Source organism: Sturnira hondurensis, unplaced genomic scaffold (assembly GCF_014824575.4).
Source record: "Sturnira hondurensis isolate 20B ecotype Veracruz unplaced genomic scaffold, ASM1482457v3 Scaffold0021955, whole genome shotgun sequence".
NCBI classification, from domain to species: Eukaryota; Metazoa; Chordata; class Mammalia; order Chiroptera; family Phyllostomidae; genus Sturnira; species Sturnira hondurensis.
Window position 1 is genome coordinate 1 of NW_028094586.1, and position 12,486 is coordinate 12,486.

Consider the following 12,486-nt stretch of genomic DNA (forward strand, 5'->3'; position numbering starts at 1 on the left):
AAGAAGGCGCAGCAGAGGCACATCAAGATAAAGCTACGTTGGCCCTGGCTGGCGTAGCTCAGTGGATGGAGCATGGGCCTGCGAACCAGAGGATCGTGGTTCGATTCCCAGTCAGGGCACATGCCTGGGTTGCAGGCCAGGTCCCGCAGGCCAACTCCCAGCAGGGAACCCCCGAAAGGCAACCATACATTGATGTTTCTCTCCCTCTCCCCTTCCCCTCTAAAGATAAATAAATAAATAAAATCTTAAAAAAAAAAAGATCAAACTACGTTAGCTGTGTTTTTTGGTTGTGAAGATGTTGTCCACCACAACTACACCTCTCCAGGCCAAACAATTAAAAAGGACCACATCAGTCCTGGCTGCTGTGGCTCAGTGGATGGAGCATGGGCCTGCAAACCAAAGGGTCGCTGGTTCGAATCTCAGTCAGGGCACAAGCCTGGGTTGCAGGCCAGGTACCCAACAGGGGACACATGAAAGGGAACCACACATTGATGTTTCTCTCCCTCTCTTTCTCCTCCTCTTCCCCTCTCTAAAAATAAATACATATTTTTTAAGTACTACATCAATGTTCTTCCTCAGTCGAGAGTTACAATATGTCAAAATGGGCCCCGACTGTGGGGCAACTGGTGACTGACAGCTTCATCACACCGATGCACCTTTCACGCATCACGTCTCCTGCAGAGGTTTTTTTTTTTTTTTTTGGAGAAACATCAAATCACCCAAGTGTACAGACCCCTACATCCAGATTTGTCTTTGAACTACTTCTTGTTGGCCTTGCCCCACGTTCTTCACTGGGTCTTTGTCTTTCTTGGCTGACTTTCTAGCCCATTTTCTTCTTTGTGTCCTTCAGTGGCACAGGGAAGATCAGGGAGCACCTAGTCCCGCTGCTTCCTAAGAAGTTGCAGGACCAAAAGGCCAAATGGATAAAATTTTTAATGGTCTTTAATGAAAATGGGGAACAAAAACTAAAATGTCTCCCATGATGACCGGGAAAGTGCACAAACACACTCCTACATTCCCAAGTGTCAACTCCAGGAAAGTGACCTGTGAGGCCTGAGTCGGCCCTCAGCCGACTTTAAGGAACAGCAAGTTCACAAAAGAGAATGAGAGACACAGAAGCTGTGATGACTGAGGTGTGGTGACCTGGCCAACACTCTCTCAAATGAACGTGAGCTTCTCCCTCAAGGAAAGTCAACGGGCAGTGGACACCTGACAGCACTTGCTGACTGGATGGAATAGAAGCTCCCAGAGGAAACCCAGGTTTTGGCAAACGTGTGTCTCCCCAGGGCAGCCAGAGGACTTCCCAGAGCTGACGACCGTTTCCAGTCGGGTCTGTGGTAACATTAACAAGTGTGATTTTTGATGACGTGTCATTAAATGCACCAACACTGGGAGATCTCTCCCACTTAGTGAGACGATGCATCACTTTCAAATAATCCTGCATTAGTACAAGAGCCACTGAAGTAACACAACACAGTAGGAAACACTCAATGTTGTAGTTTCAGGTTCTACTTTGCAAAGGGATTTTCAGGAACTACCACGTGTGTGGCTTTAGTGAATGGTCAAAGATGAATACCCACACTTATCTTTATTAAAAATGCTCCTCCTACATATCCGTGTGAGGCTGATTATTTCTTCACATACTGCCACCAAAATAACCGATTAAACACAGAAGCAAATGTGAAGATCCAGGCCAAGCAGTAGTTTCGACTGTGCTGCTTGCTCTGCCACTTTGCGGGAGGTGACCACCAGGTCTACGACAATGACGTCACTGTGTGGAGTGCTCGGGGCAGGATTCAGGGAACTGAATATGCCCTAGGGTCTGTCAAACCAGGTTCAGCCACAGTTGGCGTAAAACCAAAAACCCACGCAGTGTTGGCTGCATTGAAGGGAACGCAGTCAGAGCTTGCAGCTCATCGGGAAAAAATCCTCCTTGTTGACAACCACATTGGCGTCTCCATCGCGGGACTCACGGCTGATGCTAGACTGTTACGGGATTTTACCCACCAGGAGGGTTTGAATTCCAGATTTGCATTGCACAGACCTCTTCCTGTGTGTCATCTTATAGCTCCACTGGGAAGTAACTGCATCCAGATACCAAGGCAAAGAGATGGCCGAAGACCCTATGGTGCTGGGCTGCTTATTGCTGATTTTGGTGATCCGGGTCCTCATAGTTTCCAAACCCGTCCATCTGCCAACTCCTTTCACCAAAGAGCCACGTCCCTGGGAGCCCATTCTCAGTCGGCTCGCACTTACGTGGAGAGACGTGCGTCTGAATTTATGGAGCGCAGTTGGAACGCATTGATTAAGCACGGTCTGTGAGGTTTGAGAGAGACTCTTCCTGCAGCACAGGGCCCAACTCCAAAGGATGTGTCCATGGCAATTGTTGGTAAAGACTCGGAGTTTATGGTCATGGTGATGTGTCCCCACTCGTGGAAGTTCTTGAAGAAAGGGCACAGGGAAAGCACGATCTGCTCCACCAGCTGTGATGAACCTGCAGAAAAGGCTGATGAATGGACAGAGCGTTAAATGATAATCCCCCCAGTCTCTACCTGTATTATCGAATGTGTAAGAACGCAGGAATAGCCCTGGCTGGTGTGACTCAGTGGATTGAGCTCGGGCCTGTGGACCAAACAACCACGGTTCGATTCCCAGTCAGGGCACATGCCTGGGTTGCAGGCCAGTTCCCAGCAGGGCTGCACAAGAGGCAACCATACATTGATATTTCTCTCCTTCCCTTTCCCACTAAAGATAAATAAATACAATCTTTAAAAAAAGAACCCAGGAATATGCTCTGATGACAATAATTTATTGCAATAATTTATTGCACCAAAAGATGCAGTGGTAGAATGATGTTTTAGGAATTGGTCCAGTGGCGAGCTTTTCCCAAGCGACTTCACTGAAACCACATAACAAGACGCATTTTTCCTTGAGAGGGTCTATATATTCATTTTCTACAATGTAGAGTGATTTGTACTAGTGTTTTTAATATGAAAAACATAGTGTCTTTGTGGTTTTAAAGACAACTGTGGAATAAAATTGTTTCATCTGGAAAAAAAAAAAAAGAAAGAAACCACGACGGTCTTCCAGCTACAGACAAACACAGGCTCGCAAAAACGTCAAATGTAAGAGATCCATTCTTCTGACTCTGTTGTTTAGGTGGGAAATACTTATTTTTCACAAAAGCATTATATCTGATAAGATATGGTAGGTTATTAGTATTATCCTAAATAAATTAATTTTTCCAACAGTTTTTTTTCCTTCTGTGACAAATATTGATAGCTATAAGCAAAGTTATTTTGGCTGTCCTCCCTATTTTGTAAGACTACAGATGATCTGAAAACAAAATGTTGCAGAGTCACTGAAAAAAGAAAAAAAAAAAAACGGCCGAAGGCCAGGACAGAGAGTTGTGGGTCCAGGACAGGGCCACATCTTTCTGTATGAGTAAAAGGTTCCCCCTTTCTGTTGCATATTCCCTTTTCTCCCTCCATAGCTGTCTGTTGAAACTGTAAAAGATAATCCTTTATTGATTTAATAGAATTCAGGGTACATTTTGGGGCCTGGATTTGTCTGTGCAATGCCACCTGCCTAGATTCAGCGTGGGCAAAATGAACTTCCTTTCCCTTCCATGGTGGCAGCTTTAGAATGCCCTGGAATTCTGATAATAGCCCATTGTTTGGGGTCCTGGGTGGCATCTGATAATCCTGCAACCGATTTTCCATTTCTTTGCGGGCTGCCCTGAGGAAGTGAGGAGGCCTCACCCACTTGCCCATCATCTCACAGTTTTGAGCTACACCAGGTGCACACGACTCTCATTGTAAACACTCGCTACTGACCTTTGTCCAGGTGACAAGCCCGAGTTAGAGCAGTGAGTTCAGCTCGCTGGGCAGATCTTACTTCCAGTGGATGAGCGCTGTCGATTCTGTCCACCACGGAAGTTATTGCATATCCAGCTTGCTCATGTTCCTGCTCATATTTCAGATGAGAACCCTGTGTAACCAAACTAAAGCAGCAGCAACAATAGGAGTTTCCTGTACATCACTCCTGGGAACCCGGAGGAGGTCAGTCAGCACAACACAACTGTCTTCATGCTGTCAAGGGGGTAACAGGTGCAGGGTTAAGGCGGTGACACCGAGTTAAAGTGATATGGGGTGCAGAGAGCAGGACGCTTCCTAAGAAGCCAAACAACTGTCGGAGACGTGTTGAGTGTGATGAGAGGTCAGTAAAGAGCGGAATGAGGGGAAAAAAATAGATAAAGGAACGCCCTTAACGTCTCTGTTCTCTTTAGGCACCCCGGCTAATCTCGTTTCTCTTTTGGCAACCGGACTACGCCAACTCACTCCAGGACGCAGCAAAGACTTCTCCTTGTTTACCCAGCGCGGGATGGAAGGACCCTCCTGACGCAGCTCAGTCTCCCTCCCATTGGATGTCCGGCCTCAGAGGAAGCCAATCCGCGTCTCGGTGGGTCCGGTGACCAAGGCTCCACCCAGAGGGTTTGGTTGATCTGAGTCATGTTACCCCGACCCCTCCACCTCCTCCTGCTGTCGGGGACCCTGGCCCTGGCCCTGGCTCTGACCCTGGCCGTGGCCCTGTCCCAGGCCCAGAACTGGGCCGGTGAGTGCGGGGTGGGGAGGGAACGGCCTACGGAGGCCCAGACCGGTGGGCTGTGCGCCAGCAGCACCTCCGGCCCTGACCCAGGCCTCCCCCTCTCCCGCCTCAGCCAGGCTTCCCCATTTCCCGCCCAATCCTTTATTTATTTATCTTTAGAGGGGAAGGGAAGGAGAGAGGAGACAGGGAGAGAAATATCAATGTATGGTCGCCTGTCCTGGAACTGCATCCCCTGCTGGGAACTGGCCTGCAACCCAGGCATGTGCCCTGACTGGGAATCCAACCACGATCCTCTCGGTCGCAGGCCCGCGCTCAATCCACTGAGCTACACCAGCCAGGGCCGGCCCAATCCTTTCAAACACCGCCCACCCTTCGGTCTCCCAGGCGCCCAGATCCCACCGCCCCACATCCAACCCAGGACCTGCGTCCCCCCCGCCCCCAGGCCCCCACACCCTGGGATATTGCGGCGCCGCCATGTACCTACCCCAAGGCCAGAATAACCGCTACATCGGCGTCCTCTACGTGGACGACACGGAGATCGCGCGGTTCGACAGCGAGGCCGCGAGTGCCACGATGGAGCCGCGGGTGCCCTGGGTGCAGCAGGGGGGCGCACAATTTTGGGAGGAGCAGACGCGGCAAGTCAGGCACAAGGAACAGCAGAGCAGAGCGAACCTGAACCAGCTGCGCGCGCACTACAACCAGAGCCAGGACGGTGAGCCACATGCCCCCGGGGCTCGGGGATAAACCCAACCCCAAGGACGGGCCCGAATCTCGGGGTCCCAGCATTTCCCTGAGGCTGCTGCAAGGTGGGCCGGGGCTGACCTTGGGCGGGGGTCAGGGTGTCACACTTGGCAGGAAATGACCGGCTGCGTCGTGAGATCGGACGGAAGCTTCCTCCGCGGGTTCAGTCACTTCGCCTACGAGGGAACCGACTTCCTCGCCCTGAACCCGGACCTACGATCCTGGACCTCGGCCTCCAGGGTCAGCGGGAGCGACCTTGTGAGAGTCCCTGACGCGGACGTTAGGAGGTTCTTCCTGGAGGACACGTGTGTGGATCGCCTCCATCTGCTCCTGGAGAAGGGGAAGGAGATGCTGCTCCCAGCAGGTTCGGGGCAGGGTCTCCCCAGGAGGGCATCTGTGGGCAGGGGAAACTTTCCTACAAGGAAAGGAGGAAAATGGACCAGTATCAGAATCCTCCTCCTGGTCGGAAGAGGGAAGAGTCCCCCAGGTTTCCTTATTTTAGGACTGTATAAATGTAACTAATCCTTAACTGTTAAGGAGTTGAAATTACATTTGGCCCTTTGAAGGCAACTGAGAGGCTGATGTGACCTCCGTGAAAATGAGTTTTACACCCTGCAGCACCTGGGGCACCAGGAGCTCTCCCTGGTTCTGGAGCTGAGACTCTATCTGGAGGCCTGACTCCAACTTTTGTGAGTCATTCTGCCTCCACCCGAATCTGATTCTCAACTGAGAGATCTGGACACTCCAACACTAGGTTCTCTCCCTGATTCTGGAACTTTCCAAGGAATATAGCCCTATCCAGGCTGCTGTCTGGGTGGTGCCATGCTGGAGTGACCCATGGCCATGCAGAGTTCCTGAATTTTCTCACCCTCCCCTCAGACCCTCCAAAGACTCACGTGACTCATCACCCCATCTCTGACCACGAGGTCACCCTGAGGTGCTGGGCCCTGGGCTTCTACCCTGCTGACATCACCCTGACCTGGCAGCGTGAAGGGAAGAACCTGACCCAGGACATGGAGTTTGTGGAGACCAGGCCTGCAGGGAACGGAACCTTCCAGAAGTGGGCAGCTGTGGTCGTGCCCCCTGGAGAGGAGCAGAGATACACGTGCCATGTGCAGCACCAGGGGCTGCCTGAGCCCCTGACCCTGAGATGGGGTGAGGACGGGGTGTGGGCAGAGAGCCTCTCCTCAGGGTCAGGACTCAGGCCTGAGGCTGACCTCTCACCTTCCCCTCACAGACCCCAGTTCTCAGATCAATACAGACCTCCCTCCTCAGACCACCATGACTATTGTGGGCATCGCTGCTGCCCTGAGTCTCCTTGGAGCTGTGGCTGCTGGAGCTGTGATGTGGAGGAGGAAGTGCTCAGGTGGGCAAGGGGTGGGGCTGGGTTCCCTGTCCCCCTGGGGGTCAATGGGCATCTCTGCCTGGTTAATGGGCATCGTGTCCCCACATGGGTGCTTATCCTTGTGGGGTCTTTTTCCTAACACTGATTCCTCAGTGAGGCTCATGGGAAAGTCAAGGCCTTATCATTTGATGGTTCTACCAATGGGGACTGATTCCCAGCTGTGAGAGGTCAGAGTGCAGGGTCTCTGCTATGGACAGATGTCCAGGTGGGTGGTTGGCCCAGTCCCCACACATGTACTTTCCCTGTGTTTCCTCATCCTACCTTGATGTTCAGTCCCAGTTCTGGAAATTTCTCTGTGCTCCAGGAGTGTGGGGCTCCTTTAGGGTCACGGGACCCAGCCTTCCCCCTGACTTCTCACGGAACGTTTTCTTCCCACAGGCAGAGGCAGGAAGCTACATTCCAGATGCTGGTCAGTCTGGGTGTTGGGAGGTGACATCTGGTACCCTTGGGAGAGAGTGGGCTGGAGTCTGTGAGGGGGGCTCCCCCACCCTGTAATTGCTGTTGTGTCTTCCCCAGGCAGCGACATTGTCTAAGACTCTGATGTGTCTCTCACAGCACCTAAGGGTGAGACCCTGAGGGCAGGAAGTGGGGGGCATTGGGACTGAAGGGCACAAATGGGCTTTGGGGATGCTCAGAGGGGGACAATCTGAGCCTGCAGTGGGATGTGAGGGAATGTGACACTTCTGAGACTGACCGGAGTTTGTTCAAGACAACTTTCTTTACAGGGTGACAGCTGCTTTCTATGGGACCTGGTGCTAAAACAGCCTCCCCTTGGAACTTTAAGGATCCCTGACTTCTGGTCCTGCACACTGGCGTCAGAACTTGTCTCCATTCTTATCAGCACAGTGACGAGCAGGTCCCCAGGCCGCCCTCCCCACAGGGACCTGTGTCCTTTCCTGTGGGGACTGTCCTGTCCTCACAGAGTTAGGGTGAGGCCACCCCATCCTGGTCACTCCTCGTCTGGGTCATCTTTGTTACTCCTTTGTCCTGGCCACTTCAGGAGAACCTTATTAAATTATTGCAATGTTTTTATTAAATTATTGGGGTCTGTTTTTATTAAATGTATTGGGGTGCACTGGTTAAGAGGATCCTGTAGGTTTCAGGTGCCCATTTCTATGACACAGGGTCTGTATATTGCACTGTGTGCCCACCACCTAAAGTCAAACCACCTTCGCTCACCAAATACGAGACCCCTCCTCCCCCAACCCCCTTCCGTCTGGGAACCACCACACTGCTGTGTCCCTGAGTTCAGTTTTATGTCCCATATGTGAGTGAAATCCTGTAGTTCTTAGCATTTTCTTTCTTTCTTTTTTCAGATTGTATTTATTTACTTTTAGAGGCTCGGGGCCAAGGTCTGAGGCCTGAGTTTGAGGCGGGGACTCTCAGTGCTGGGGGCAGTGCCCTTGGGTTCCGGGCTTACCCTTCTCCCTGGGATTTCATTTTCCATTGTCACAACCTACGCTTACGCCCGGATATTCGTGACGCAACCGCATGTCTCATTGTGATTGGATGTCCGAACTCTAGAAAAACCAATCAGCATGATCGTGGATCTGAATTAAGCAACCTATTCCTTCCCCGACCCTACGGTTGGACAGGGTCCCCGACACCGGCTCCTGCTGCTCTCGGGGGACCTGAGCCTCACAGAGACCTGGGCCGCTGAGTGCGGGATCGGGAGGGAACGGCTTCCGTGGGGCAGGTGAGGGCACCCGGGGAGGACTCAGGACCCAGGAAAGGCGCGTTGCCAGCAACCGCAGCCCAATCCCAACCGCAAACTTCCTCGGCCCGCACCTGGCCCCGCCCCCTCCGCTGAACCACCGCCTTCTTTGCGGTTCTCACCGCGTCCAATCCGACACCAGCCGCTCGCCACCTCCCCCCCCCCACCTCCCCGCCCTCAGACCCTTGCACTGTGAAAAAGTTCAACACCGGCGCGTCCGGACTGACCTGCGTCTGAAGAACCGGTACAGCGTCCTCTGCTCTGTGGACGATACTCGGATCTCGCGGCTCGACAGTGACGTCCCGAGGCCCAGGCCGGAGCCGCGGGTACGGTGGATGGAGCGTCCATGAGAGAAGCAGGAGGATCCTAAGAAGCAGGACGAGCAGACGCGGGAAATCAAGCCCAGCGAACAGACTAGGCCGGCGAACCTGAACGAGCTGCACGCCCGCTACAACCAGAGCGAGGACGGGGAGCCACCGGCCACCGGGTTCGAGCACGGTGCACAATGTGTGGTTCGAGCCTCACCCGGAGGTTGCGAGACTCGCCCTGCGCAGCAGCCCGCGGGATTTGAACCGGTTTCGTTTTAATCACCTCGGGTTTGGTACGGGGCCGGACCTGTCCTGGGGGCGGAGTCAGTGGCCCAACCCACAACAGGGTAGAAGCGGCTGTAGCGTGGAATTCCACAGAAGGTTCCTCCGAGGAAACGATTCAGTTCGCCTACGACGCACCGCCTAATTGGCCCATTCGAATGGGGGGACCCGCTCTCCTAGACCGAGGCCCACACAGCGGCCCGGGTCACCTGGCGCAAGTCCCTGCAGGTCCATGACGCGGACCTCGGGAGGGTCTACCTGGAGGACGCTGGCGTGCGCCGCCCCACCTGCTCCTGGAGAAGGGGAAGGGGAGACCCTGCTACGAGCAGGTACCAGGGCGCGCGCCTCCCCGAAAAGGGGATCTGTAGGCTTGAGGGTGCTTCCTACAAGGAGAGGAGGAAAAGGGGGCAGTGTCGGATCCCGCTCCTGCTCAGGAGAGGGAAGAGTCCCCCAGGTCTCCTTATTCTGTGAGTTACCCGCAGGCCAGCCTCTCCCTGAAACACTCACAGCGGTTCCCTCACACCCTGCAGTCACCTGGGGCACCTGAACGCTCTCCCTGGTTCTGGGGCTGAGACCCTCTCTGGAGGCCTGACTGCGGGTTTGCTGAGTCATCAGCTACAACCTGAGTCTGTGACTCCCCTTAGAGACCTGGAGACTCTCCTCAGGGCATCCCTGTGCAGGGTCAGGACTCAGGCCTGAGGTTGACCTCTCACCTTCCTCTCCAAGACCCCCCTCCTCAGACCACCATCACCATCGTGGGCATCGCTGCTGCCCTGGGTGTCCTTGGAGCTGTGGCTGCTGGAGCTGTGATGTGGAGGAGGAAGTGCTCAGGTGGGCAAGGGGTGGGGCTGGGTTCCCTGTCCCCCTGGGGGTCAGGCCCAGGTGGAAGTGTGCTCTGCCTGGTTAATGGGCATTGTGTCCCCACTCGGGTGCTTGTCCATCTGGGGCCTATTTCCTAACACTGACTCTTTAGTGAGGCCCGTGAGAAACTGAAAGACACATTTATCACCTGATGATTCCAGCCATGGGGACTGACTCCCAGCTGTCACTGGTCAGAGAGGAAGTTCCCTGCTGAGGGTTGTTGGTCCAGTCCCAGCACATGTACTTTGTATTTCCTGATCCTACCCTGGATGTCCAGTCCGAGTTCTCAGAACTTCTCTGTGCTTCAGAACTATGTGGCTCCTTTACAGTGTGTTCCCACAGGCAACTCAGGCTGCCTATAAGTCTGGGTGTTGGGGGTAGGGGGTGGTATCTGTGACCTTCGGGAGAGTGTAGTCTGCAGTCTAGGAGGGGAGGTCCCCCACCCCCTAACTCTTCTGCTGTATTCTTCCCGAGGCAAAATTTTTTCATCCAGGATTTTTCAAAATCCAGGGGGACCATATGAGTCCAATGACTGTCTGGCCTGGGCTCCTGCTCCCACTCCAGTGGCCATGGTTTCAAGTCCGACCGCGTCTCCGTCAGCGTGGACAACAGGCCTGTGGAGTTCGGGAGCCGGCAGGTCCCACTGCTGGGTCTGGACCTGAGCTTCCACAGTGTGTCGAGTCTGTTCGTACGTCCATGGAGCTCAGGCCTCATTGTCCTTCCGTGCTTCTTCCCACTCTTTTCCTGCTTCTGGAACAGCAGTATCTCTACAGGACCCATTTTAGATGAAAGGTCTTTTTCTAATGAATGACCTTTTTTTAAAGATTTCAGAGGGGAAGAGAGGGAGAGCAATATCAATGTGTGGTTGCCTCTCGCACACCCCCTACTGGGACCTGGCTTGCACCCAGGCATGTGTCCTGACAGGGAATTGAACCTACGACACTTTCATTCACAGCCAGTGCTCAATCCAGTGAGCTACACCAGTCAGGGCGTACTTATCAGTGATGCAGAGCATCTCCTTTCAGCAAAATTGGTCCACGTGCCCCTTCATCCAGATGGGGTCCAGAGACCGATCCCACAGGGGAAGGTTCACCTTTACCAAAGGGCATGGCTCTCGGGTGGAGCTGCACTCGAGGGAGAGCTTCTGTCCAGGGCAGAGGGAAGGCTCCTGAAGCTCTGTCCAGTTGAACTTTGGTGTCCCATTGGTGCGTCCCCCAGTCCAGAGGGTTGGGGTGAGGGGCACATGAAAGTGCTGCAGAAGGGGCCAAAGGTTCCAGACAGATTTGGTGACCTGCCCAGTGAAATGAGTCCTCGGTCACTGTGTAACTCAGAGGGACTCCCCAATGGGGAGTTAGTTTCACTTATAATGTTAGGGGAAATTGATAGCTATTTTAAAATATAGCGCAGTGTGTAGGGAGTAACTCGCTCTACAGCACAGCAATTAGGGGATTGTTTTTACAGCCTAGTGATTGGCCTTGTTTCTCTTAGCTTATCTTCTACATACCAGAGTTAATGAAACTCTCTGCCTTCTGTCTCTGTAAATTGTCTCCTGCTTTTGGTCCCAAGGATGGGCCCTCCCTTGATCTATAAAATAACTACTTTCCCACTGTTCGAGGCCCAGAATTTGGAGACGGACTCCTCTGGGTCCACGCGTAAAATAAACTTCCACTCCGTACACCCAAAAGCGGCTGAGTTGTTTTCTGTAACAATAAGAATTGCCAGGGAATTTCCCATAGATCAATGACTCATACAAGGAAACATACAAGTCATCACTCGTGTACATTTGTGTCCCTGACACCGTGACATTTGGATAAAATGCCAACCTCACGTGGACCCACAGGGAGTGGGAAATGTCCTGGGATCCAGGGAGTGGGTGCCTGGGCTGCACTCTGGACAGACAGGACACCTGGCTGTACTCCTCATGAGCTACCGCAGGAGAAGGTCTCCAGGGACAGTGTTCACTCCATGGAATCACCTTTCCAGGCCCCCAGGGTGGTGGCTCCTGTGCAGGTTCAAGTGCAGGGAGTGGGGCCCCTACAGGGAAGATGGGTTCTGATTGGGTCCAAGCCACTTCTGTCTCTCTGGGTCAAAGGTTCCCCCCTTTTGTTGCTATATTCTTTTCTCCCTCCATAGCTGTCTGTTGAAACTGTAAAAGATAATTTTTTATTGAGTTAATAGAATTCAGGGAACATTTTTGGGCCTGGATTTGTCTGTGCAATGCCGCTTACCGAGCTGCAGTGTTGGCAAAATGAACTTCCTTTTCCTTCCATGGTGGCCGTGTTAGAATATCCCGAAATTTTGATAATGGCCCGTTGTTTTGGGTCCTTTATGGCATCTAATGATTGTGCAACCAGTTTTGCACTTGTTTGTGCACTGCCCTGAGGAAGGGAGGAGGCCTCACTCACTTCCCCATCAGCCCAGAGTCATGAGCTACACCAGGTGCACAGCGGAAATTGTTACAGTGTGTAGGCTGAGAGGCCCCAGGCCCGCCTCCCCCCCACACAGGCGGAGCTTGGGGGCTGGGGAAAGCAGCAAGCACAGGAACTGATAGCTATTTTGCCCCTCAG

At 53.2% G+C, this 12,486-nt stretch overlaps 1 protein-coding gene and 1 pseudogene across 1 annotated transcript; both read left to right on the forward strand.

The window, feature by feature from the left end:
* The first annotated feature begins 1,741 nt into the window (after positions 1–1,741).
* LOC118978547 (proteasome subunit alpha type-1-like) lies at positions 1,742–2,529 on the forward strand (annotated as a pseudogene).
* A 1,443-nt stretch (positions 2,530–3,972) lies between these two features.
* On the forward strand, positions 3,973–10,791 carry LOC118978541 (HLA class I histocompatibility antigen, alpha chain G-like). Its single transcript, XM_037034020.1, has 6 exons — positions 3,973–4,614; positions 5,051–5,320; positions 5,447–5,713; positions 6,229–6,504; positions 6,587–6,715; positions 10,394–10,791. Exons 1-6 carry the CDS (start codon positions 4,512–4,514, stop codon positions 10,579–10,581), a joined length of 1,233 nt encoding a protein of 410 aa, XP_036889915.1. The 5' UTR covers positions 3,973–4,511; the 3' UTR covers positions 10,582–10,791.
* The last annotated feature ends 1,695 nt before the right edge of the window (positions 10,792–12,486 follow it).

What these genes read in the sequence shown, in the direction of transcription:
- LOC118978541 (XM_037034020.1), top strand. Translation starts at nt 4,512, where the DNA reads ATGTTACCCCGACCCCTCCACCTCCTCCTGCTGTCGGGGACCCTGGCC. An exon ending in CCAGGCCCAGAACTGGGCCG is followed by an intron (nt 4,615 to 5,050) that starts GTGAGTGCGGGG and finishes CCCCGCCCCCAG; the next exon opens with GCCCCCACACCCTGGGATAT. An exon ending in GTGGAGGAGGAAGTGCTCAG is followed by an intron (nt 6,716 to 10,393) that starts GTGGGCAAGGGG and finishes ATTCTTCCCGAG; the next exon opens with GCAAAATTTTTTCATCCAGG.